This window comes from Ciconia boyciana, chromosome 14 (genome assembly GCF_034638445.1).
Source record: "Ciconia boyciana chromosome 14, ASM3463844v1, whole genome shotgun sequence".
In the NCBI taxonomy this organism is placed as follows: Eukaryota; Metazoa; Chordata; class Aves; order Ciconiiformes; family Ciconiidae; genus Ciconia; species Ciconia boyciana.
In genome coordinates this window covers 11243407-11269245 of record NC_132947.1, presented here as the reverse complement: position 1 = coordinate 11269245, position 25839 = coordinate 11243407, and the positions used below count along the sequence as shown (strand labels likewise).

Here is a 25839-nt window from a genome sequence, read left to right as displayed (position 1 = left end):
TTTCCATCAGGGGCTGGAATGTGCTTGCTGCCCTGATGGGGGACTGCGTCCCTCCCCAGTGCGGCTGCGGGATAATTTCCTATTAAGGAAACCTCGGAGCTGGAGGAAATAAGACGTTAAAGCCGGTTTCCTCCAGGGAGTTCTCCCCTAGCAGACCCTGCGATAGGGCGGCTGTTGTGGCAGGGGAAGAGAACGCTGCTTTCCCCAGCAGTGCGATGCCGCTGGTCCCGTCCCTGCGGTGCTGCCTGCAGCAGAGCTGGACCCGCTGCAAGAGGAGAACTCAGGCTCCTCCGTCCTGTAAACTATAACTCACCGTTTCCATCAGTGTTTATTCCTGGCGTATGTTGCTCTGGGCAGAGCCACTCTCTCTACCTGCTGCCTTTTGAACATCTGACTCGTGCTTTCCTCCCTCCTCCTTTCAGCTCAGCTTTGGGGTCAAGAGTAAATATAGATAATTTTGCCTCGAGAGTGTCCTTAGGTTAAACCCCAGCTCTGCCACCGACTTTCTCTTTGGCCTTGAACCTTGCCTCAGTTTCCACACCCAGGACAGAGAGTAATTGCAGACAGATTGTGAAAATAAATTATTATGGTTTATAAAAGGGCTGTACTATCATTAGCATTGCCTTAGCTCGTAACTGCGAGGTGGAGTTTTCTAGACGGAGCATTTATATTTCTCCTCGGATGGCAGTGTGTACCTTACCCAAACAAATGTCTTTGAGGCTACATGAATCCTTTTTTGGGGGAAGATGTGACTTATCTGTATGTAAGATTATTGCTAGGATCTAATTAGCAGGACACAGCAGCCGGGCTGTGCAGACGCCTGACTACCTCCACGTACCTGTGCTGTTGTATATGGATGTTTGAGTTTCATTTGCTTCTGGCACCTGGGGGAGCACCTTGCAGAGCTAAACTATGGTGATGCCCAGCCTTCCACCGTCGGGGGGTGAAACGTCAGGAGAAGACCAGATTTCACTCTTTTGCACCATAAAAGGCTCTTTAAAGCATAGAAATCCTGAGGAAAACAAGCCCAAGCGCTGGAAGGTGCCTCGGCCAGTTGCACTGCGGGAATCCCAGGCACGTGCCTGAGCTCTGGGGGTGCGCGGGCAGGAGGCTACTGGCAGTGCCGACGGGCACCCTGCCTGTGATCTGCCCTGCGGAGACGGGCAGGAGGGCAGTGACGGTCGGGGACAACAGTCGCAGTCAGCAAACCTTCCTCGTCCTGTGCTCTGCTCCGAGGGCATCCGAGGCACCAGGCTGCTTTGCAGCTCCTGCCCCGCCTGCCTGCTCGGTTTGGGTGTTCCAGCCAGCACCGTGGGCAGTGCCAGCTACTGCCTGCCCTGCTGCCTGTCCTGCCCGAGCGGCCTGTCCTGCCCTGGCCTCCTCGGCTCCCTCCCGAATCCTCCCAGGTCGGCAATTCAGCTGCTTTCCCCGTTGTGCAAGCGGCTGAGGACAGGGCTGGCATTGCCTCGCCACTGGCTGAGGGAACGGCAATTTTTTAAATTATTTTTTCATGATTTTAGTGAAAATTGTTTGCTGTGTGGTCATGCTGTCCTGAACAACCCATGCCAGCTCAGCCCCCTCACCCCAGGCAAAGCCCCTTGGTGCTGCTCAGATGTCGGGCAGAAACCCGGGGCATGTCTCTTGGCAGCGCTGGGGATCAGCTGATAGGATGGAGCTAATGGAAGTTCAAGTATGACGAATCCTCCCCCAGACTGCTGTCACTCGAGAGAAAAGTCATCTTGGAGTGCAGCCTCTGTGTCAGGCAGTGGAGATAGCTTTACTCCTGCCCGGGGTAACCACAGGTGGACATGGGGGTTACCAGGTGCCGTATGACGGCCGTTCGCAGTGCCCTGTGCTGCTGGTGCCCTGGGACTTCCTTGCTGTGAACCCAAGGATTCCCATTGGAGCTGGAGTGCAGCTCTTCCCGTGGTACCAGGTGAAGGCACGTGCCATGTCGCTCCAGCCTCCCCCTTTCCCACCCTCCGCCCTGTCTGGGGGCTCCTGTGAAAAAATGTCGGGGTGGGTGGGAAAGGCAGTGAGGTCCTGGGATTGCAGCCGGGACGTCATCTCCCCGGTGCTTAAGTAGAGAAGCTGGCTCGAGGACAGCCAGCAGGTCTGTCCCCTGCCATCCCTCACGAGGAGGGGACTGCCATCACCAAGCCATAATTGAGCGAGTTAAAAGCCATCCCGAGGTGTGTAACGGCTGCCCTGGAGTTTTCTGGGCACGTGGGTTGGTGCCAAACAGGGTGCTCTGCACCCCGGGGTGCTTGGGGAGCAGCAGCACCCAGGGGTGCTGCCTGTGCAGTATGTGCTCACCTGTCACATGGGGACGACGGTCCTGCCGAAAGCAGGGAGAAAGAGATTGGAAGTGGTCAGCTTTCATCTCTTTAGAATAAAATAAAATGAAATTAAATAAAAAGCAAGAGGAAGGGCAGGAGCAGCTGTGGGGGGAAACTTTCATTTTTTGAAAGCTGTACGCTCAGTAGCCAGGCAGCTCTCACAGGGCATTTCCTTCTCCCAGGCACTTTTGGGGGACAAAATGAGTGTAAATATTGCAGATACCACCTCCAACCTACTGCAGCTGTGTTTGCCGTAGCCTGCCTCTGCACAGGGTTGTGCTTCCCAGTGACTTGGACCAAAATCAATGGAGGGACTTGGCTGTGCGTCCTGCAAGGCACGGGTCTGGCCACACTCTGAGATCATTTGACGGGTGTTTGTCCTGTTAGCAAAACCGCAGATATATCTGCCAGATGTCATGGGATCAATAGGAAAGCAAGGCACAAGGGGCAATAACGGCTGCTGTGCTTCACCTGTTTGTCTTCAGACGCTGGCCCTGAAGCCCCTGTGCAGTTGGGGTGTTTTATGCCTGGAGAGTACGACTAAAAATGAATAATTTTGAAATAATTCTTGGTTTTAATGTAATATCTGTAGAGGTCCTGCAATACTGCTGCTTGGAGAGATATCTGTAAGAATTTCTAAACTGCATTCTGAAATGTTAGGCGTTCATTCCTGTTAACGTAGGGTTTACTCATCACGGTGAGCCTGGGCTGCGTTAAAGCCCCGCAGAGCTGCGGTGAGCGCTTGGCGTCAGAAATCACGTCGATGCAGCTTCCGCGGCAGCGACACGTGGGCATCGTTCATAGGGTGAGTTGTTGCCTGGTTTTGAAGCTTAAGTTGTTTTTCTGTCTGTACCCATGTCTTTGGGGCATGTCTTAGCTCTCCCTTCCAATAACAAGAGTGCTTGACGGCTCCCGTATCACTTTCTGAACCTCCCCTGCCCGGCCGCATTCCCGGCAGCGCTGCCGCTGTCTCCCTGCGCTCAGCGTTTCCAGCCTGCGTGGCCAGGCAGCAGTGAGCGTCTCCTCGGGGAACGCGGGTGTGTGGTGCAAATGACGTCCTGAAATCGCTGGAGTCAGCAGAGCCTCCTGACTAAATAAGGGCAGGCAGAGCAGGGCTTTATCAGCGCTGCCCGAACACGACAGCTGAGAGCCGAGGCCCGCGGCAGCCCACGCTGCTGGAGCTCGGCCGCGCGCTTACACCGATAAGGTGCTTTATTTGGCACGACTCTGCCCCAGCGAGCTCCTGCCCTCCCTCCCTGGTGCTCTCGGGGGTTTATGCCGCCGGCGGGGAAGGTGGGCAACCAAAGTGATGTCTTCCCGATGCACCTCTTTGGTGAGGCACGGCGTGTGTCCAGGGCGGAGCTGCGCTGGTCCGATGGCCGTGGTGGCCTTGGCTGGCCTGGGGCTGATGGCATAGCTTGGCTTCCCCGAGTCCGGGGAGTTAACACCTGGGATTTTCGGGTCTGTTGAACCCCCGTGCTCAGACTCAGGGTTTCCTCTTGAGAGAGTTTTAGGATTTTTTAAAAATATCCTTTGCTTTCTGCTTTTCTCGGGCTTTCAGACAGAGGCACAGGTGTTAGACACATCAGGAGCCCAGTGCGTTTCCAGACCTTTAGGTCCAAGGCCAGAGGGCAGGGTGCTCGTGGCCACCCCGCGAGAGCGGGCAGCAGTGGTTCGAGGCAGTCCCTGCCAGGTGGGCTCCTTGCTCGGGAGAGCGGCTGATCCTCCTCTGCTGCCCCAGCTTCGCGATCTCTGCTCCAGGACTGCACACACCGTGTGACGGATGGGTATGTAACGAGGAGGCAGCAGTGGGCAGGAGATGGGCAGAGCTTACCCTGGCCCCGGGTGGGATACTGGCTGCAGTTCGCCTCCGAGTGGGAGCTGCCAGGGAGAGGCACGGGAGTTGGGAGCAGCATTTCTGCAGCTGTAAGATCAGACACCGAAGATGCCACAGCCTGACCTCTCAGGAGGCTTAAAAGATAGGTGGGTGCAGGACTACCCCGGCTTTGTTAAAATGCCCCACGGGGTACAGGAGGGGGCCACGTCCCCGGCGGGGCTCATGCTGAGCAAGGTGCCGCCGCGCCTGGAGGCGGTCGCGTGGCAGGAGCTGAGGGCAGGTCCTTGATGGCCAGGTGTTCTGGCTGCCCCATGGCCCCCATAGCGGGAACGAGCATCTTGCCGCTTCCACAGGCAGGAACGAGCCAGCGCGCACATGGGCAGGGAGAAATGAGGGCAGCCGCACGGTTCCTGCCACAGCTGGGTGCCAGGACACTGGTGCCAGGACACAGCGGCAATGGGACGCTCCTTGGTCCTGGTCTTCCAGCAAAGACGTTTCTCACAGAGCTCGGTGTGTTTGTAAAGAGGATAATCTTGTTTCATTCACTCTTGGTTAATAGAAACCCAGTCACTGGCATCTGTTTCCGCACCAACTGAAGCCCAGGGCTGGGACTTTCCCGCTTTCTGTGCGGCACTAGTGCCAGCAGCGCTTGCTCCTTCCCATGAAACCGGGCAAATAAAGACTTTTTCCCCTTGCAGCTCCTGAGCAGGCGTGACCTCCTCCGCGTGGCTTATCAGCACAAACTGAGGTCAGTGTCCAGGATACCATCCGTGGGGACGGTGAGGGGGAACCTGCCTGGCCCATGCCACCACGGCCAGGACCACTTCAGCTTGGGTTTCCCTCAAAGCTCTTGGAGGTAGAACACCACAGGCTACCTTATGTTGTGGCGTTGCATTGTCACCACACGTGGTTTGGTTAGGAGGAATACTTCCACCCAGGCCTCCTCATACCCTCGATCAGGAGCTCGGGGACTTTGTGTCACTCACCTCTTGGAGACGGGGACACCCAGCTCCTGTCCCAGAGCCAGGGCTTGGTCTCTGCAGCCTCGTGATTCAGGTTGAACAGGGCTGGTTTGGCCTTGGTTGGGCTGGTTTTTTTGTTTTGCTGCCCCAGAGCAGCCGTCTCCAGCTCTGTAGGAGTATTCCCTGTTTCGAACTGCTGCCTGACCCTCATATCACCTCCCTTGTTCCACCCCAAAAGACCTTTGGGCTCGGCCCTGCTTCTAGCTCACCCTTGCTGTGCTGGGCAGGGAGCAGGCTGCAGTGTTCGGGTGAGCCCTTCTCCATCCCCGGTCCCGTGCAGCCATGGGGACAGCGAGCCCTGGGGCTTGGGTTCGCACAGGGATCAGACACCTGCCCCAGCTGCGGGACTCCCACGATGTGTCCCCACTGTGCGTGGGGCTCTGCGGGCTGGAGGGATTCGGTGCAATGGAACAAGTGACAGTGTGATGCCTTCACCCGTTTCTTTCAGCCCTTTCCCAGAATGGCCTCATCCCCAGCCCAGGCTGGCTGCGGCTCCAGCACTGACACATTTTTGGCCCACCGTGCTTGTTACGCTGAGATGCGTTTTGACTCCAGAGGAGAGTGTGCGCGGCTTTATCTGTTTTCCACCCGCCTCGCATGAATTTCCTTAGGCACTTTCATGCCCTATTAGGGTAAGAGGGAGCATGCACTTTCGGTAGCTCCAAGGAGAAAGCATCTGTTGGGCAGCAGACTGCTTTCTCCAGGGCTTCCCGGGTCTTTGGGGTTGAAGCAAGCAGGGCTGTGGCTTGCAGGGATCCCCTCAAGAGGAGCAGAGTTGGGATGGCAGGATGTCAGTCCCAGCGATGTGTACAACTCAGCTGGCCAGGCAGGGAAAGTGGAATTAATGGGCTGTTCAGTCTGACCTTGAGGGAAATCCTTATCTCAACAGCTTACAAACACAGAAAGGGAAAAATGAAGTGCGACTTTAATCTGCAAAATGGCTGTAGAAAGTGGTAGCTTCTCGTTCAATTGATCTGCTGCCGCATGGAGCAGGAAGGCTTTGAATGCCATCCAAATGCTTGAAATCAGCCGGCAGGGAGCTGGGCTTGAAAATAATCTGATTCAATCAGGCTTTGCTCAGAGGTTATCGTCATTTCAGTGGAATGTGAAATAGGCTTATCTTGAAAACTAAAAAATATTTAAGTAAAATGGTCCAATTTAAATATAAAGCCTGAGATACAGAAACCCTCCCTCCTCCTGGAGGAGGTGCATTTTTTTCAGCTTAACCTGGTGCCGAGCCAGAGCCTGTTGGCTTTCTGAGTCCAAGTTTTTGTCGTTTTGCTCCTGCGAGGCCTGCTGAGCCTTCAGCCAGCACCGGCAGGGACCTGGCGTCCCATCCGCCTGGGTGCCCTCAGCAGCCTTGGGTGCAGGCGTGGGGGAGCGGATGCTGCAGCCCGGCGGTGGGCTGGCAGCCCGCACAGCTCCCTGCTCCCTCTCTCGTTTCTTCTGCACTTCAAATCTGTGAATGTCAACTCAAGAGACCTATAGGGCTGGGAGAAAAATGCTTCTGCCTTAAACTTTGATTAATAATTTGGCTTCTGACCAAATGCAATATTTTAAGAAATCTGCATGCTTTCATTTTCTCAAAAAAAAAAAAAAAAAATTCCTGCTTTCCTTTTTTGACTGGGAAAAAAAAAAAAGACAAAACAGATACTGCAGTTCCTCACTCTTTTGGTTTGGATTGCTGAAATGTGAAAAACACTCAAGTTAGAAGTTGCTAAAACTTTTAATTGAAAAAAACAACAATCTTATAGAGAAAACACACTCTCTGACCCATTTTAGTGCTGGTGGAGCTGGCAATCAGGTAACACGTTCGGCTTGTGGATGCTGTCCATTTGGCAGAGCTTGGGGCTGGGCAGGAGCTCCTGGGTCAGGCTGGGCCCCCTCTAAACAAATGACTGCTGCAGCCCTGGTGTTTTCTTGGAAGTGGGAATTCATTCCCCTGGGCAGGGCAGGGAGCAGCCCCTGCCCATTCAGGGCAGGTACAGGCAGGGAGGCAGGAGCACATGGGGGACGAAAGGCTGGAAGACCCTGATCACGTATGTGCTGTAAAGATGTTTTGATGCACTTACCAGTGGGATTACCCAGCTGCTTTGATCTTGCAGTGGTAGCTAATTAAATAAGTGTCCCCAGAGCATTAGCTGAGCCCCTTTGGGAATGGCGTGGTGGAATAAATCAGTGGCGTTTGTGCATAGTCCCAAGGCTGTGCTGCTCTGGGAGACTCGCTCCTCCCGGCTCTGCTTGATCTGCACCCAGCGCAGCACGGAGGAGAGCGGACCTGAAAACCAGAGGGAGGAGGAAGGAGTCCAGTGGGCAGCTGCAAATCCCCTCTTTTTTTCCCCCAAAGGTATCTCTGTGGATGCTCTCATGAGCTGCTCCCAGCCTGGGCTCCGGCAGGGCGAGGAGCTGCCTGTCCTGCCCGTCTGGGGCCAACACAGTGGCCCTGGGGCCATGCTGCCGTACCGGTGGCCGGCAGCCCTTTGAGCAGGCAGGCCCCAGCTTGCACCGCTCCATTTAGAGCCAGCCCTGGGCAGCTGCGGGCTGGCATCCGAGGGCTGCAGGGGAAACGGAGAGCAGCTGCAGTCTGTGCTGGCCCCGCCGGCTCGTCACAGCCCACGGGCTCCTGTGCCGGCTGGCACGGCCAAGGCCTGCCAGCTAGCTGCCCGCCCAGCCCCGCTCAGCTCGCAGGGCAATCGGGGCGGCGGAGATTAATTGAGCAAATCTCCCGTACGCGGGGCCAGGGTGCGGAGGTTGCCGTCTTATTGAAGACAGCTGCAGATCTGTCTGCTGTAAGATTAATATAACTTTAACTGTTCCGAGGGGAAGTATCCCTTGGTGAAAGATGCAAGTGGCTCTGAGCTATTTAGAGCTGAGGATAACATTTCGGTATTTTAAAAATTCACCAAGTAATCATAAAAGCTAATGCTTGCTGAGCTCATTAGGTGGCAGGGAGCTCTGCCAGGCCTGTGGTCCTGAAGCACTGCACGGAAAAGGATGCTTTTCTCCTGGCTGATTGGTCTGTTCGTGCCCTTTCTGTGGAATGAAGGAGAAAAGGTCCAACTTATCCAGCTACGCAGCCTGGCCACGTGTGGAGTGCCACCACTTCTGTGTAAGTGCTGGTACCCTGGGTGAAAAGCCTGGGGCATCTCATTAGCTGGCTGCAAGGGAAGGGAGGCTGGAGGGCAGAGCTGCTCTGCAAGGTCAGGATGGCTTCTCTTTGGGGATTTCTTTTACAGTGGTACGGAGGTGTTTCCTTCAGGAAGCAGTTTGTGTTGATTTGTGCTTAATTCACTATTTAGATTACACCTTGCAGGTGCAGAGTCCATAATATAAACCAGCAAAGACTCACACACCCCAGGGATGTCAGAGTGTAAATTGGGTGGGTACGTGCACACAAGTGATGGAGCAAAAAGAGCAAAAGGAGGGTAAAAGGTACAGCTGGCTCTCGGGGCAGGATGCCCGTGGGGTGGGACACACAGATGGGTTTGAATGTGGGCAGGGAAGGTGGCACAAGCGATGAACTGAAAAGGGATATTCAGTCCCATGGGCTGGTTACAGGCAAATGAGGGTAGCAGAGCTTTGCTGGTATCTGCATGCGCGTGGAGGCGGAGGGAGAGGCACAAAGGAGATGGACTGGGACTGAGCAGGAAGAAGAGAATGCTCCAGCTATAGACGTGACCAAGTCCAAAGACGGTGTGGAAAACGGAGAAGCTGGAAAGTGTCTGTCCTGGTCAGGTTATAGAATTATAGAATGGTTTGGGTTGGGAGGGACCTTTAAAGGTCATGTAGTCCAACCCCCAGCACAGGTCTGTGTTGGTCAGGTCTGCTGTGTGTCCTTGCCTTTCGCGATGTGAACGCAGAAGGGACCATGCTGCCATCAGCAAAAGGCCTTCTGCAGCTTTCCCTGTATCCCTCTTGAGTGCTGCAAGTATTCCTGCCAAGACAAACTGTTATCTTAAGTTTCTTCAAAAGGACAAAATGATTCCTGCTAGATATTGGAGCAGGAATGCGGCTGGGGGTGGAAAAGCCAGTTTCCAGGAGAGGAGAGTTTAGCAGAAGTCTTCCTTCCTAGAGCAGACTGATGTATTTTATTTGCTTACTGACCTTTTTTGCAGCTTATTATATTGAGAATGGCAAGAAAAAGGTATTCAGTTGGTCCTTCCTCAGGGTTTGCTGAATCAATGGGATGAGGGAGACCCTGGAGAAGGAGGGACGGTGCTGGACGAGTCTGTCTTTCCCTTAATAAGCCAATGTGCAATAGCTTGGGCAGAGACCTGAGCTCTTCCCCTATTTCTAGCTGCAAGGTCATCACCGCACCTGCAGGCGCCCCAGCCCCGTCTGGTACTTGCAGTATTCTCTGCTAATTCCAATCTCATTTACAGTCTAATCCAATGTGGATGTGCAAAACTGCATAAACTGTCCAAAGAGACGGGCATGCTGGCTTGGCTTTGGGTCTCACCTGTTAGCACGGTGCTCAGCTGCAGCTCGTGTGTCCACAGGGGATTTTAGTAGCAGTCAGAGGAATGGTTCGGGCAGTGTTTCTGGGAGACGGCCAGGAAGGACAGAAGTGGTGCTCTGTCCTGCACTAGTACAAGAACAATTAGAGCATTAGAGCCGTGCCAGAGGAGCAAATAAAACAGCAGATGCGTTTAACCCTCCCTCTCCCACCCGTCCAGCCGGGCTATGAAGCCTCCCTGCCCGGGGCGGCCCTGGAGCAGCCGGTGCTGCCGGCAGGCAGCGGGGCTGGGACGGGGGCTGCAGGCATTGCCCATATACCTCCCCTCGGCTCGGCCCAGGCTGCTGCTCCTCCTTGCAAAGAACTCACCGGAGCTATTTTTAACGGCACTGCTGGGGGAGATGGCTCAGGGTGAAACTGGGAAGCGCTCAGCCCAGGTGGTACTGCCGGGAGCACCAGCGTTGGTTTGTAAAGGCCCCTCTTTGTGTTTATTGCCCCCAGTTGGACATGTTTAATGTTCGTGGCTCATTTTCCAGCACTGCCTTGAAAAGGGGCTTTTGAATTCTGCTGCTGGGTGCTATAAAGTCCGTGGGCCTCTGCTTCAGTTTCACCCTGACCTCCTCCGTCTCCAGACTTTCTCCTCTTGCTGGTTTTTGCATGGGCTGCTTTCTGCAGCGGTGCTGGCAGCACAACCAGCAGTAAATAAAAAAGTGTGGCCCTGATTCAAGTGCTGCCTGAAAAGTATCAAATTTATATGCATATAATAAAAGGCCGACATTTTCCTTTTTGTGAAAGCCAATTCTGGTTTTTGAGCAGATCTTAACCTTGGAAGAAATTTTTCCTCATACATGTTTCATGTCTAAGGTTTGAAGATCACCTTTCTGCCTCCCCCAAACCTGCCTGAGCTTTTTTTTTTTCTAACTACTGCACCTGGCAGACCCCGGGCCGTGGGCTAGGAGAGGCTTTTGTGCTGCAGGTTGCGTGCACTGGGCTCTCCCAGGGCGGCTGGTATTTGTCTCCTGCTTTGCAGCTGGGGCCAAGTTTTTCTCTGCATTGAGCTCCCAGGCACTGCCAGCCATGCGGCTAAATAATAAATTCAGAAATACTCCAGGCAAGTTAGATGTTATTGTTATGGCTGGGCCCTTTCCTCCAGGCTGTGCTTTGTCAAGGTGTTACTAAACCCTCAGCGCGGCTTTTTGGAGGGCTGCGAGCAGCAGTGCCTTCCCTTCGTGCCCCGGGGATGGGCAGCACAGCTGGGGGAGATGTACGTAAAACACCATGCCGTGTCTCCGTAAGGCAGATCTTCATCACCTGGCTGCTGCTGCAATAAATCATCTCGGCGATGGAGGGACCCAGTGCAGGGCATCAGCACCCCTGCCGGGGCCAGGCTGCTGGCCAGGGGAGAGCAGTGCTCTGCCTTGTGCCACGGCTTCCCTGGGACGCTGGCAGGGCCAACACGTGCTGTGCCGGAGCTGCCAGATTTGAAGCTGGAGCTGTGTTGATCTTAGTCCCCTCAAATCAAACACTTCTGGACGGCTTTGCAAGCAGGGGGACAGGAGCAGAGGTCAGGCGTGTCCCACAGAGCGAGGGAGCCGGGCAAAGCTGCCATGCAGCTCGCATCCCCAGGGCGGTGGGGGATCCCAAAGCTCAGTTTGCTGTCACAGCTCCGTGCGTGGAGCCCGGGAGCTGCCCCATGGCCTCCCTGGCCTCACACCCCTCTGTGCCCAGGAGGGCTCGTTGTAGAGCCCTGCTAGCCTTGGGGCCGCGGGGGCTCGCAGCGATGGCTCAGCCCAGCCGGCTCAGCTCCCCACCACCCACAGCATCCTCACCGCAGCCTCTGCAACCCAGGTTGGGTCTTCCTGGCCTCGCCATCTCTTTATCTGCAGGAGTGACAGTACTCAAGCCCCATGCACCAGCCAGATAGCATCCAGCAGCTTCTCTGGAGGAAAGGAAATCTCCAGTAGGAGAAGAGTGCAACTGGGAGCTGCCTTGTCACCTCCAACACTCCCAGGCTGTTCCCTTGCGTTGGCCCCAGATGCTGGAGGAGAGCCGAGCATGAGGGAGCCATCTGCGCCCATTTGGTAACACATCGGCATGAGTCCAGCTCTGTCCTTACTAGCAGAGGGAGCAGACCCTGCATCCAGTCCACTTCCAGACTACTTTTTTGGAAGTCACCTTTAGGAAAGTATCCACCTGCTTGCCAGGAGCTGTCTGCTGCTCCCCCAGCTGGGGCCAGCTGGCTGATTATCTGGCTGGGAAGTGGCCGGGATAGCCTCTGCCTGGCTCAGTGAGGGGCTGAAAGGGAGGATTTTATCTCTGTATGGTGAATCCTGTCCTCAGAGACCAGCAGGACAAAGCCAGGGGTCAGAGCACGTACTGCCGGGGTGAAGAGCTGGATCCTCGCTTTGCAAGCTTCTTCTCGGGGTCGGCGCCGGGCAGGCTGTGTGCTGCACGCACAGTGTGCCCAGCCCGCTCTGATCCCCCAGGCACGGAGAGCACAGAAACATCCCCCTTGGCCCCTGCCAGATTATAGTGGAATTAATCACGCTGATTATATGCTACCAAAAAAGGAGGTGCTTTCTCTGTTCAGAGCTGCCTCAGACCTCCTGCTTGTGAGCAGCAGCTTAAAATTGCTGTTTTCTGCCTCATCGTGTCTTGTCTCTGGGTTTTTCAGGAGCTGTAATAATTTTGGATAAAAAGGCCAAGAATGACAGCAATCCCAGGCAGCTCAGCCTGCAGAGAAAGCGGGAAGATAACGTGTGAGTGTGGGCAGGGAGGCGAATCATGGCTCCAGCGGAGCCGCATGTCATCCCAGGGAGAGGCAGGCTGAGCCACAGCAGCTCCACACCCTCTTCTCTATCTCAGGGCCCTGAACAGCATTTTCGGCTCCCTGTCAAGTCACACTGTTGCCTGTATCAGTTGGGATTAGTGCCCTACGTTTAGTTCTTTCCCTGCAGCTACTCAAAATGGTGGGTGTGTGTGTGTATGTATGTGTATATATATTTCTTCTACCTTCTAAGGGTCTCAGAACAGCATTTCTATCATCTTTTCATTGCACCTGTCGAGTATTCGGACTGAAGCTAGTCTTGTCTGCATACTGCATCTCAGTTTAATGGGAAAGAATTAATCCTAATTTCATGACTGAGAGTCCAAAAATTCCTCTGGAGCATTTTCACTGCAGGGATGAGAACTGCGTCTTTCCTCATTTTTTGTCCTAAAACGTGACCAGATACCAGCCTGAGCCCGAAAAAGGCTCATCAGACACCCTAAGACCACATGAAAGTGTAATTCATAGTGAATTGGTGTTTGAGGGCTGCTAACTGCTTATCTAACTGTCCACACAAAAATATATGGTTTTGCATGTGCAGCCAGCGTGTGCTCCATTACGTGCAGCAAGGGAGATGTGAGGAACCTTGGCAAAAATGATAGTGAGAGCATGGGGGAAGCAGCTCTCTGTAGGTCCCGGGTGGAACAAAGCAGCTGCATATATGGTGCTTCACCCTCCCTTATTTTTAAGGTGCAACTTTGCTGTTTGAAGCCAGCTCCTTCCCAGACCACAGGCAGCTGGGCTGTAAAGCCAACCCTGCTTTTAGTGTAAAGATCACAGGGCCCCGAGCACAAGGCATGCGAGGAATACGACAGCCGGCCAGCGAAATAACTCTGATAGCCCTATAGCCCTATGGAGCAAGGAGGAGATGTGCTGGGAAGGAGCGGAGAGGACTCAGGGAGCCAAGCTGAGAGGGAGGCAATAGCTCTGCCTTTCCTAGCACCAGTGAGAGCAGCCCCCCAGGCTGCGGCGAGTAAAGGAGCCCCTTGGACAATGTGCGTTGTTTGCTGGAGAGCTATGGGAGAGACATTTGGGATAAAACGTGTCCAGTGTGCTAGGCAGGGGCACGCAGCCTCTGGTGAGGTGCAGCAGCTCAGGGCTGGTGACAGCACAGCGATGTTCAGCCATCACGTTATTGTCCCTTTATGCTCCACAGATGCCCGCGGTGATGCTTTAGGCATTCCTCTGAGCCAGGTTTTCAGTGCTTCCCAGCATGGCGGCAAGCCCATTTTGCAGCACCTGCTGCCTCGCTGCAACACATGAACAAGCTCGCGTTTGCAAATACACCTGCCCTGTTCTCTTGTGTGGCTATGTGCAACCTTCACATCTTAGCCTTAAGCATCTGTGCCCCTTACTTGTTGAAAATCTGGTCTTTTCTCCTCGAGTGTGGGGTTTTTGGGTCAAGTGGGCAAGCGCTGTTACGCCAGATGGGCTGATTTGATTTTGTTGCTGGACAGTGTCCGCTGCTTGAGCTGGGACAATCTTGGCTCAGACGGTGCTCACTGTTGTCCCCTCTTCTTTCCGCAGGACGGCTCATGCCAAAGCCAAGGCTGAAGGGTCTGAGCAGGCAGCTCAGGCAGCTAACAATGAATCGGGCATAGCCAGAATGATGGCCAGGGAGCTGTCCCCGGACTTCTACCAGCCAGGTAGGACCAGAGGCATCTTCTAAGAGGGATTTTGCAGTTTCCTTGGGGAATCTGTTCAAATGCTTCACCTGCTTTATAACTCCACAAGTTGCCCTCCTGTCTATCCTAAATCCTCTTTTGTGTAAGTTCAGCCAGACCCTTGTCCTGGATTATTTGCTGTCCTCCTTACACCACTGTTTTACCTGCTGGAATATGTTACTGTAGCCTGGAGGAAAAACCCACAGTCCCTCAACTTCCCCTCATGTTTCTCCACACGCTGAAGCACTCCCAGCGCCAGGCAGGGCAGGCAGCAAGCTCGGGTCTATTTGCAGCGCTCCTGTAGATATATCCCTCATGGCTTTTTCTTGGAACAGCTTTGCACATTGACTCACAAGCCCACATCCTGTGGGGCCCCACACCACACCAGGGTATGATCAGACTCAGCTAATTAGGGGCTGTAATATCCTATGAGAAAGTTGCTAATGCAAAATACTACCCCGATTCCCTATTTATTTGTTAGTATTACTGCTGATTATTTGGCTGGGAAAACACTTGGGTGGTTCCTTCTGTGAGACCAAGCACTGAGGATTAGAACTGTAATATTAGAAGCAGCATTGTGAATGCCATTACCTTTCCCTAGACCAAGTTAGCTACAGATATGTTCTTCCTGGAAAGCTTTCCTTTCCAGAGAGGGAAGGTAATAACAGAGCAGAAAACAAGGATCCAAGTGCCTACATTTTTATCCCGTCTGTCTTATTATCCAGCTTTGTTACCTGGAACAAGTGCCCCGTGGCTGCTGAGGCAGGGTCACAAGGGACCACCACAGTGGCAGAACTGGGGGATAGAAGCCAAAAGTTGACTCCTGCTCAGCAAAACCTGCCGCCTGCTCCTGCTCTGATCTTGGTGCCTCCGGGTCTCCGGTACTACCCCCCAGCACAGGGCACGCAGTGGGAAAGGGGAACAGCTCACACCCGGCACTTGGCCAGGGAGAGTCGTGCTGACAGATTTGCCTAAATTCCCTCTACTCCCACCTTCCCCTGCACCTACTAGCTGGGGAGACACCAAGCTGGAGGGCTGCCCGTTCCTCCCCACTGCCCAGCAAGGCCTGTCGGAGCTGGCTTTGACTGGGGAAACACCACAGTGCCCAGGCATGGGCGTGAGCCAGCATGCGGCACTTCATTTAACAATAGCTAAACGTCACTTGATCCTGACATAAGCCCCCCAGCTGCCACTCACAGCTCCACATTCACCCTTTGCACACTGGCATATTTATAGCACAGAGGCGAAGGAAACTGGAATTCCTGATGGGAGGTTTTTGACATCTAGCTAGATTATTTTTTCCACCCGTGGCAATTGAATGAGACAATTGAAATGGTCTCTGCAAAATGCCTGAAGCAGCCTGGCCTCCGCTCCTGGCTCCTCGGGTGCTGAATCCTCTCGCTGCTTTTATGTAGGGCTTTGCTTGGGTCCTTGCCTCTCTCAATGGCCTTGTAAGCTGCTGATGCATGTTTTCCTTCTGTGATTCTTTTAAATCTCTAAATTTCCTAAGTGCACAACAAGGGGAAACATCTCTTCTTGTACGGCTGCACCGTCCAGGAGCAAACAGACAAAAGTCCACCCTTGGATCTTGCTAGGACTCGGAGCTGCTGGTCACACAGCCAGGAGAGCCTGGCAGTGTTTGGCAGCTGTGTTTCCCCCTGCTATCCTGGCAGATAGACCTTGCTATGCCTGGCACAGGGCAGTCCTGCTCAGCAAGCCTCATAGCTGTAATAAGTATTGAACCCTGGGTTGCACTTAGGATATCAACCCTAATAGCTTAGAGGAGAGGGATGTAAGCCAAAGCCCTTGCTGAAATGTCGTGCTGGGAGGTGAAGGTGGGGAGGTGACGAGGATCCGAGCTGTGCGGTGCCCTCCAGGCAGTTGGGGTTTTTTTGGTGTGAATTATTCAGGAAGAGAAGAAAGCAGCAGGAGAGAGCAAGGAGCCTGGAGCTGCAGGCAGCCTATTTTGAGGAGTCTGAACAACTGTTGAAATGGCTTCCAAATAATCCACTTGCAGCCAGAAATAAATGGCCCTGAATGGGTCGCATGCTGATTGACAGGAGCGTGCAGGCAGGGCAGAGCAGCTAAAATCAGTGCCCTCCTTCTCCCCACCGCCCCCTCCGAGCAGAGGCATTGCCTGCGTGGGCAGGAGGTAGCAGCGTGCAAATCACACCGCTGATTTATTAGAGGGAAAGGAGCACCAATCCCAATTTCCTGACCAGGCTGAAGTCTGCATCAGTCCTTGGGGTGGAGGAGATGAGGGGAGGAACCGCGAGGCAGCCCGGGACAGCGCGGCGCCGGGGTCTGTGCCGTTCAGGAGCACAGAGCAAGCCCTGTATGTCTGCACCCCTCAGCATTGCTTGGATTCAGCAGAATGAGGCCAAAGCCACTTTCAAAAGCAGGTGCTTTGCTTTCAAACAAGCTGCTTTGCGACCTCGCACTGCCCATAAGGAGCACACTCTTCTTGTTCTCACTTGCTATGAGCATCGCGGTGACATGCAGGGCCCCGTGTCCCAGCGTGGGTCCCAGCATGCAGATTGCTGTGCAAGGTTGTTATTCCAAAAGATATTCCCAGTTGTTCAGTGGTGGATTTTGCTCAGCCAGTCACCCAGCACGATAATATCTTCAGTGTCTGGCTCTGTCTGACTTCCCCAGACCCTAGCTGGGCTGCAATTTGCGCTGCAGGCACAGCCTAGGGTTAACAAGAAGTAAAGATTTAATGATAGGTGAGTAACTGAAGCGAGGGCAACGTTGCTAAGAGCTGACAGTCAGCGTGGGAGATGAGGCCAGAACGAAGGCTAAAGCCCTGAGTCACCTTGTGTGATGGTGCCAGGTAGTTTTGCTGCTGTTGCGGGGCTCTGTGCATGAAAAACATGTTTTTCCCATCATGAGGGATGACAGGTAGATCATTTGGGGATACCTGCCTTTCCCAAGGAGACTAGGCATCTCCTGTATCACTTGTGAAGCTGCCACGCTATTAGACACCAAGGAAGCCACATGGAAGAGTTTCCCAGCCATTAAAAAAACCCCAAAAACTTGGATGGGAGCTGGATCCTCTTTAGCCCCAGGATAACCCATCTGTGTGACCACAAAAAGCTGGGCTGCAAATTGTCACTGTTTCTTTACCCTCATCTGGAGCTCCCCACCTGCTCCTTCGGCTCTTCCCAGCCGGACAGCACGCGGTGGGGCTCAGAGCCTCGGGCTGCTCCCGGAGGAAATCCCTCCTGGAAGCAGGCTCTGGTTTGGGAGCACCTCCTCTGCCAGCCTCCAGTCTGGACCCTCTCGCAGTCGTCCCCAAACCCGTCAGGGCTGGGGACACGGCTGTCAAAGGCGTGACGGTAGCGCGGAGCTGGGGTGGCCTGCCATCCCCCCGGCCCCCGGGGCAGCTCCTCACACCGACCCCTCTCTCCGCAGGCCCCGAGTACCAGAAGCGGAAGCTGCTGCAGGAGATCATGGAGAACGCGGAGCACGCCGTCAACATGGAGGAGGAGGCGCCGCGGCCCGAGGGCGCCCCGCCGCCCCCCACGCCGCCCGAGAGCCCCCAGCTCCACGAGCAGGACGAGGCCCGCCGCCGCGCCAGCCCGGCCCCCAGCCCCGCCGCCACCCCACCCGAGGCCAAGCGGGCCAAGGCGGCCCCCCGCCAGGACGGGGCCCTCCGTCCAGGCAGCTGGGCCGAGGCGGGCGGCCGGGCGGGCGGCAGGAGCCCCGCGTCCAGCGAGGGCGAGGGCCGGCCGGCCTCGCGGGGCTGGGGGCGTCCCACCGAGCAGATGGAGATCGGGCCGCTGCAGAGGATGGCGCGCGAGCCCGATGTCGAGCTCTTCAAGGGCTACCACAGCTACGCCGTCCGGACCTCCCCGGCCTCCCCGGCCGCGGACTATGAGGAGGAGCCGCTCCCCGAGCCCGAGCTGCCCTCCCCTGAGCCCCGGGGGGACCCCCAGCGCCGCGGGGGCACCCCCGCCCCGCCGCAGGAGCGGGAGGAGAAGCCGGCGGCCCGGGCGGAGGCCAAGCCGGAGCCGCCCCGGCCCAAGGAGCCGAAGCAGCACCCCAGCCCCGAGCGCAGGGCCGCGGGCCGGGCCGAGCCCGCCGCCGACAAGAAGACTGAGGCCAGGGTGCCGGGGCGGACGGAGCCCAAGGCAGGGGCCAAGCGGGGCCCGGCCCCGGCGGCGGCGGTGGCGGCAGTGGCAGCGCAGGAGGCAGAGGAGTGTGAAGAGGTGACGTGCAGCAGCCTGGGAGGCGCCCATGGGAGCCATCTTGGCTTTTTTATTTTGGTTTATTTTTCCCCCGGGGGTCAGAAAGAGCCCAGAGGGATGCAGAGCCCACGGCCTTGGGGCTGCAGCGGGCCCCAAGTGGCGTCCAGAGGCTTTTGTCGGGATCCTAAGGCCTGCAGGAAGGTCTTGTTTTCCCCTCTCCTGCCACCTTCCCAGCCCGCCCTGCCCTGGCTGCTGGGGCTGGCGTTCATAACCCTGCTATTTCAACTTCCTCTCTGCGCCAGGGTAGATACGCTTTAAGACACGTCCCTATTTCAAAATCTGAGGAAAACAGACATTTTCTGATTCAGTTTTTACACTTTTCTCCCCTTCTTTCCCCACCCTTTTACCAGCCAACATGGACCTGGAAACGGGTGGAAAATGTAGGACAGGGAAGAAAAAGCTGAGTGGGGTTTCTTTTTTACCTGTTACTTTTACTCTTTTGCAGTAAGGGCACCTCATGAGCTGAACTGTGGTATCAAATCACCAGCTGTTTTCCCAGGTTTAAAATACAGAAATTCAATTTTGCTGTTAGCAAATACAGCTGTAAAACTAAGACGTTTTATTAGCCCGCTGCTTCTCATCTTGCAGCCCTTTGGACGTGTACGGTTCTGATGCGACTTTAGAAAAGCACAGCTTGGAAATATTTTGGTCTGAAATTAGAGCAATCTCATACAGATGCATTTGTTCATCTTAAAAATGGCAACTTTACAAACGTGGGTGCTGTGGGTGGAGAAAGGAGTTGGGAGGAGCAGCTTGACATGAGCTTGGCAGTTTGTGTGCCAGTGGTCAGGGTCTCCTTCAATCTGCTTTAGCCTCGGAAGGAGCCTGATTTAGCCTCCTTAGTAGGAGTTTGCAGGGGAGAAATAGGAATAGGGATTGATAGATATTCAACTAGTTTGAAATTCAGGCTGGTTGTTAAATGCTAGCTTTATGCGTGTCGGGAGGGGGTGATTCTGGTGTTTTTGAACAGCAGAATCAAGCAGTATCTGTCTCCTCACCTGGAGTTGCAGAGTATAATACTCTGTTTTGGGTTTTTCCTTCAGGGACCTAACACAATCGTGATCTGCATGGTCATCTTATTGAACATTGGTCTGGCCATCCTATTTGTACATTTTTTGACATGATGTGCCCCTCGGACAAGGTAAGACGAGCAATGAGATTTTATCCTCAATTTGTAGGCTTCACTGTGGATGGTTTAGGGTTGACTGGCTTTATTGCCAACACAAATCAGTCACTGATGGATGCCCTGGTGATGGAAATGCATGGGCATTTATTCAGTAGATGCAATTGCTTTGTGATGAGCGTTGAGATTCTCAGTTACCCGTTGTCTGTTCCAAGAGTATTTGTGGAATAATTTCAGTGGATAGTTCTTGAGTCTTTTCGTAAAATCATTTCCTCAAAGTTAAAAAATTGAACTGTGTTGATTGGATACAATGCCACAGTATAGTTTTGCTTTCCCAGTTGGATGGACATGATTCATGGAGACTTCCAGTGCAAGAATGTGTGATGTTAAATTTGCAATTTGTTTTCTGCAAGAAACACTTTCAATTTGCTGTTCCGTGGCCACTGCTGCAGGTAACTCATGCGTTGCAGTATTTCTTGGCACTCAGCCCAGCAATGGGCAGGAACACAAAGAGAATGTGAAACTGAAATTTGCAGCTCTAATTGCACCGGTGCTAGTTCTGCTGCTGTTGTTACGTAGCTGTGTTACTAAACGTAAATATGAGCTGAGATGAGTATCTGACTAAGGGTAAACTGGAGCTCGCTCAGGTCTTCCACTTGAATTGGGATGAGGGTTTGCATTTGGATTTGGTGGCAATAAAATCTTGTGGGGTTTCTTGTGCCTGTGGGGTTCCTGCACATAGGAATGTGTCATGGTTTGCACAAGATTTCTGTTGCCTTGGGCTCAAATACTGCAAAAAATCCCCATGAAGAGTGAACCTGACCCTTGGCCTCATGTGAATATAGTATGAGAGGCTCCTCCCAAGCCCCCATGAGGTATCGGGCTGCCTCACGGGGCCTCCTGGGGGATGAAACTGCTCCCCTGGGCACTGCTTTCTGTCGTGTTATTAGTCCCCAGTCAGCCTGCACAGGTGAAAACCTTGCGGACAGCTGCAATTACGTGTCAGTCGTGTGTTTTGCTCCCCCTTGACTCTCCTGTTCATCTCTGTCTGGGACAGGCGTTGCTGCTGATGGAGATCACAGACCTTGGCGGGGATTAAATCTCAGCCACCTGGAAACACCTAAGAGGAGGACTTGAGATCCCAAGGTTGCACTGCAAACATGAACCTTAAACAAAAGCGCCTGAAGATCAGTTCAGTCTCCCTGCTCCCAGGCTGTGGCTGGCCTCTGCAATCTACCAAGGAAAAGCCAGGGTTTCTGCAATTCAGCCTCCTTCTCTTCTTTGTATAAAATACCAGTTGCCTTAAATTGTTCTCACCAAAGCCATCAACTGTCCTGTCATGCCAGGGATGAGAGATTTACCTGTAGCTGTAGGAAAATGAGTGAGAAGGTCTCATCCGTGCACACTGATGTGTTTTGTAACTCCCTTGGTTGACTCAGTGTCAGAGATTTCCCAAAGAATATCATCCATGGCGTGGAGAAGAAGCAATACGCAGCAACCAAAATGACTCATGAGAGCCACACCATGGCTAGGGGTGGACGACATCGCCCTCCATGCTCGGAAGTCATCCAAAGGGATGAACAAAAAGCCTTTCCTTTCCCTGTCGCCTGGAGTCGTTTTCCACGTATGGAGGACTGAGAGGGGGAGCAAGTTGAAATTGGGCTTGTTGAAGTGTAACCAGAGTCCTGCCCATGCCTGCCAATGTGCCACGGACGGGGGCTGCGGGGTGGGGTGCAAGGGACTGGCTGATCTGAGGCTGTTCTTGCATGCGGGGGGTGCTGCGGGTGGAGATGGTGCCCATTTCGGGACCAGGCGCCATCCGAGCACTCTCGTGCCACCAGCAATGCTCCACACAGAAGTGTCTTGCAGCGGGTGACTTCCTGCTGTAACAGGAAAGGAAATAGATGTGCTGAATTTGTCCCTTTACCCCTTTTTTCTATGAAAATGGTGCGAGTTACAATGAAAAGGAGGTACTCACTGAAAAATACCTCCGTACGCCCGCAGGTTCCTCCCCTTCGCACACTGGGCTGCAGGGGGGCTCCTGTGCTCTTTCATTGCAACAGAGTGAACAGACTTTCCAGCCGGAGGATGCAGGGTGGCTGTCATGGGAGAGGTTAAGTTATTCCCGAAAGGAAAAAGGTGGAGAGACCTGAGTGACTCCAGTGTATTTGGGTGTTAGGCTCAAAAATACGCAGCAGCCAGACTTTCAGCAGTGGTACAGTACAGAGGGGCAATTCTAGCTGTTGTTCTTGTGTGCGAGGCTTAGAGGCCTGGGCAATTTGCACCGAATATTCCCAAAGCTGTGACAGAGAGTGACCTTTGGAAGGAGATGTTTCCACCGTGATCTGCTCTGATCCTCAGCAGTGTGAGCTTAGAAAGTCGGCACAGATGAAGTTACAGTTTAGTGTGAGGCTGAGTGCTTGGACATGTTTCTTCCTTCTTTTAAGAGCAATATGTATTCTCTATCCCTTTTTAAGATAATCGGAAATGTTATTTATAGTCGGTTGTGCACCTCTGTGTATCCTGAAGTCCCACAGCACAGGACTGGGTGGGAAAACCCGAGGGACTGGTAAGGATGGGAAATGATGGTTAAGGAAAAAAACAGATGCCCAGTCTGCTCCAAAGGTCAATCTGAAAGGATTTCAGAGGTGGGGTGGCAGACAGGCAGGGGTTTACACTGACTGGAGACACAGGGCAAAACCTGCCTAAGTTATCTGCTCTAATTATGGCATAAGAGAGTGAGAATAATTCAGTACTTTTCTTTGTGAACCAAGTTTATTTTTTAACCTTATTCAGCTCAGGAACGTTGCCACAGTAGCAAATATGTGGTGTTAACTGTGGGAGAAGTGAATGTGATCCCTTTCTAAAAGCCATGTGGCTGTACCAGTCCTGAGAAAGCTGTGCAGCATCATCTACACTTCCACAGAGCATAGTTTAGTAGCAATTTGCTTCTTTTCTTTTTTTCTTTTCTTAAGTATAAATGTATTGCAAACCCCAGGCTCTGCTGCCTTTGGCGTTTTATCTCTGTTTGCTGGCATTCACTTGCCAGCTCTGCAGTTTCAGTATGCCAGCTGCTTTTATTAACCACCAAGACAATTTCCGTTGAGAGACCTGAGGGGCTTTTATTTATCACTAAGCACAAAAATGGATCTTTTTCAACAGTGCTAAGGTAATTCCCCCTCCCCCGCCCCAATTTTTTATGCATGTGATATGCACTCGGTAATGTGCTTTCCTCCTAGTAACCTTCTGAGAAAAGTAGGTAGATTTGCTTTTATGTGACGTATAAATATATCCATATTGCACTGAGATATGGATATATATACATATATATAGCCCCTTAGGGATTTCATTTTCTTAGATGCAAAATAACAGATTTACCTCAAACTGCATGCTTTCAAAACTGACTAGGATATTGTGTTATACTTTTCAGGTCTTACAAAGATGCAGATACATTTCACTCTTCACACAAAAATACCTTCATCACAGATTTTGCAAGCTGTTTACTACAATCTGTGTACTACTGTCCGGAGTTTTCTGTCGGTTGTTCTGCTGGATTACGTGCAATAATAAACAGTTATCTGCTCACTGTATCCACGTGATCTTTGCGGGGGAATCTCCAGGTTTCTTTCTGGGTTGACACACTCATTCCAGTCTTACAGGAGAGCTCATCAACGTGGTGCAGAATTTGCATGGTGGCATCTGAATGGTTTTTAAGCTTTTCCCTAATCTCTATTTAAAAATCTGCTTTTTTGTTGATAGGGGGGTTCTTTGCAAAGAGAGTTGTTTTCTTTTACTGCTTCTTGAAAGTTTGGAGCTAGATGTTTGAGGACACCTCCAGCTCTCTGAGCAAGCTCTGTCTGCTACCATCGTGCTGGCCTCGGCCAGAGGTTGCACGGGGCCGGGAGGAAGGGCGGCTTGCTGGCCTGAAGCCTGCCCGGGCGATGCAGACGGCTGCTGACAGGTCCCTTCGCTGCCTCCTGACCGCTGACAGGTCCCTTTGCTGCCTCCTGACCTCAGGGCTGCTGCCAAGTTTCTTCCAAGCTGTGCGTCACTGCCTGCTCCTCCGGCGCCACGGTCCTCCTGGGTTTGGAGAGGAGTGATTCTCCTCCACCCGTGGCCATCCTCTTGTTCAGCCTCTTGAAACGGCCGAAGTGAGAGGAAAGCCAGGCACAAGGGACAGGGAAGTGGCGGCCAGGAGAAGAGTGATTTACGGGAGAGGATGGGAGAGCAGAGCCCAGCGCCAGCCAGGGGCAGCAGGGCCCGGGGGCCCAAGGAATCCAGAGTAGTTGAAACCTTCAATCCCTTTTCTATTTCTGGAGTGTCTCACATGAGCAAAGCCAGGCTGTGCAGAGGGGCTGGCGGGATGCAGGCTCAGCCTCTGCGGTCAGCAGGGGCTCCCCCAGCTTCTGTGGAACACCAGGGGTCTCATGGTGGAAGATTTCATATTCTGGTAGAGACTTAAGGAGCTAAGTTTGGTGAAATGATGGCTTTACTCTCCTCTGGGCTTGTTTTGCTTCTGGTATGGGAGGAACCAGCAGCATCTCATTCATCCAGTCCCTGGGAGGAGGCTAGGGGCAGCGGGGTAACCGGAGCCTTTTGCACCTCATAAATCTCAGGCTGATGAATGGAGCAGATCTTTGGCCCATGTGTGGCGGAGGCAGCAGGGAGGGAGGTGAGTCTGCTGCTAAAGCAATGACGTATTGTTTCGAAAATATTAATAAAGGCAAAACAAAAAGCCTGCTCCTTCCCCAGGGTAGGGGGAACAGGGCTGGGTCTTTGCCTCGGGAGGTGCTGGTTTCAGGGGTAACATCCCCTACACTGCTCCTGGCCGAGCGTCCCCGGGTGCGGGCAGGGAAGTGTCCGATATGTGAGAAGCGGGATAAAGGCACTGGCCTGATCCTGTGACCGAAGGGCAGCAGTCTTAGCCTCCACCGGTGGGAGGGAAGGTGCAATCTGAGCCCCAGTGTCCTTTGAGAGTGACCTGCCCAGGCGTCCCGGGGACAGCCGCGCTGCCCACCACCGTCCTTGCGTGGCATTGAGGCTCATGGGAGCAAGCCCCTCTCTTGGCCTTCATCTTCATGTGAGAGGAAGGGCCAGAGCTGGGGCGAAGGTGGAGCCAGCAGTGAGTAGGTGCTGGGAAGCGCAGCGGGGTTACCGTGCTCCTTTCTGGCCCAGAAGCCAGGAACAGGGCTGGCTCCACACTACTGCCTCCGCTCCAGGACCCTTCCTGGAGGAAGCCGAAGCGAAGCCTCGGGAGCATTAATGCATCGGGGAATAGCCAGTGTTAGCAACTCCAGCAAAACATTTTCCCATGCCTGGCCACGGCTTAACCGCCAGCCCCGGCTCTGAAAGCGCTGGCTTTCCCCTCCCGCCTGGCCAAGCCACGGGCGCACCATGCCTGGCTCGGGACCAGCAGCAAGGGACCCCGTGGTGGCCACCCGCTCCTGTCCTCTGCTGCCAGAAACACTGGCACTGCATGGCTGGAAAAAGTTGCTTTTATTTCCTCTGAGCAGCCACCCACACTGTGCCGGCGAGGACAGACAGGATCAGCCAACACAAGAGGACAACGGGCCCTTGCTGACCGTCTCAAAATCGTATTAGCACCGTGACCACCCCAGGACCTTCTCCTTGAGAGGGAAAAGCTTTTAAAGGCTCCCCAGCTTGTGGCTTCAGGCATCCTCTTTTGGAGGAGCAGTGAGCGGCTGCCAGTGCTCTCGCAGCATTCCCTGTCTCTATAGAAACAGCACACTCGGAGCACAATTTACGAGGTGGTTATTAAAGAAAATTCAGCAACTATAAAGCACAGATTGTCCTTAATATTTCTCCCCATCACCCACGGCACAGGGGACCTGTGGCGTTGCAGTCACGTTCCCTCCCTCGGGTGGGAGCTGGGAAGGTGCCCCTGATTTGAGGCACAGGCGATGCCAGCGATGCCCTCCCATCGGGGTCTGCATTTAAACCCCAGCAGGGCAGAAATGGGCAGAGCTGGTTAACTGCTAAACTGAGGGTATTTTAGTAAATCAGAGTCATTCCTGCGGAACTGGCAAGCTTCGGTCTGTGCATCACAGCGCGCTCCCCAAAATGGATGCCTTGGCTTGAGGAGTGCTGAGGAGCAACCTCTGAGCGAGCAGAGAGGAGGCAGATCCCGGGGGCAGCGCTGGCCTAAGAGCCCTCCAGGGGCCTTGGGAAACACAGGCTGCAAAATACACAAATAACTGCTGAGTGATTACATTAATATTGCCACAGGACTATCCCCCAGGCTTTGTTAGCAGCTCCTTAATTGGGACCTGCCTGAACTAATTCGTTCAAAGAAGCAGCCAG

At 53.7% G+C, this 25839-nt stretch overlaps 1 protein-coding gene and 1 long non-coding RNA gene across 5 annotated transcripts in view; one reads left to right on the top strand and one right to left on the bottom strand.

Moving 5' to 3' along the window:
* JPH2 (junctophilin 2) overlaps positions 1 to 23093 on the top strand; it is a 33996-nt gene extending 10903 nt beyond the window's left edge. Inside the window, exons 3-6 of one of the 4 annotated variants that reach the window (XM_072879444.1) lie at positions 14009 to 14127; positions 17560 to 18356; positions 19439 to 19536; positions 22949 to 23093. In XM_072879444.1, coding sequence (XP_072735545.1) covers positions 14009 to 14127; positions 17560 to 18356; positions 19439 to 19519 — 997 coding nt within the window. In that variant the 3' untranslated portion in view covers positions 19520 to 19536; positions 22949 to 23093. Of the gene's footprint in view, positions 1 to 4874; positions 4925 to 14008; positions 14128 to 17559; positions 18357 to 19438; positions 19537 to 20575 lie in introns of those variants that run through there. The other 3 variants (XM_072879442.1, XM_072879446.1, XM_072879445.1) reach the window with 3 other exon arrangements.
* Positions 7400 to 12120, bottom strand: LOC140659604 (uncharacterized). Its single transcript, XR_012045165.1, has 3 exons — positions 12032 to 12120; positions 9658 to 9783; positions 7400 to 7476 (listed from the first exon to the last, which is right to left on the bottom strand). It is a non-coding gene; the product is annotated as an uncharacterized lncRNA (long non-coding RNA).
* Positions 23094 to 25839: the final 2746 nt, after the last annotated feature.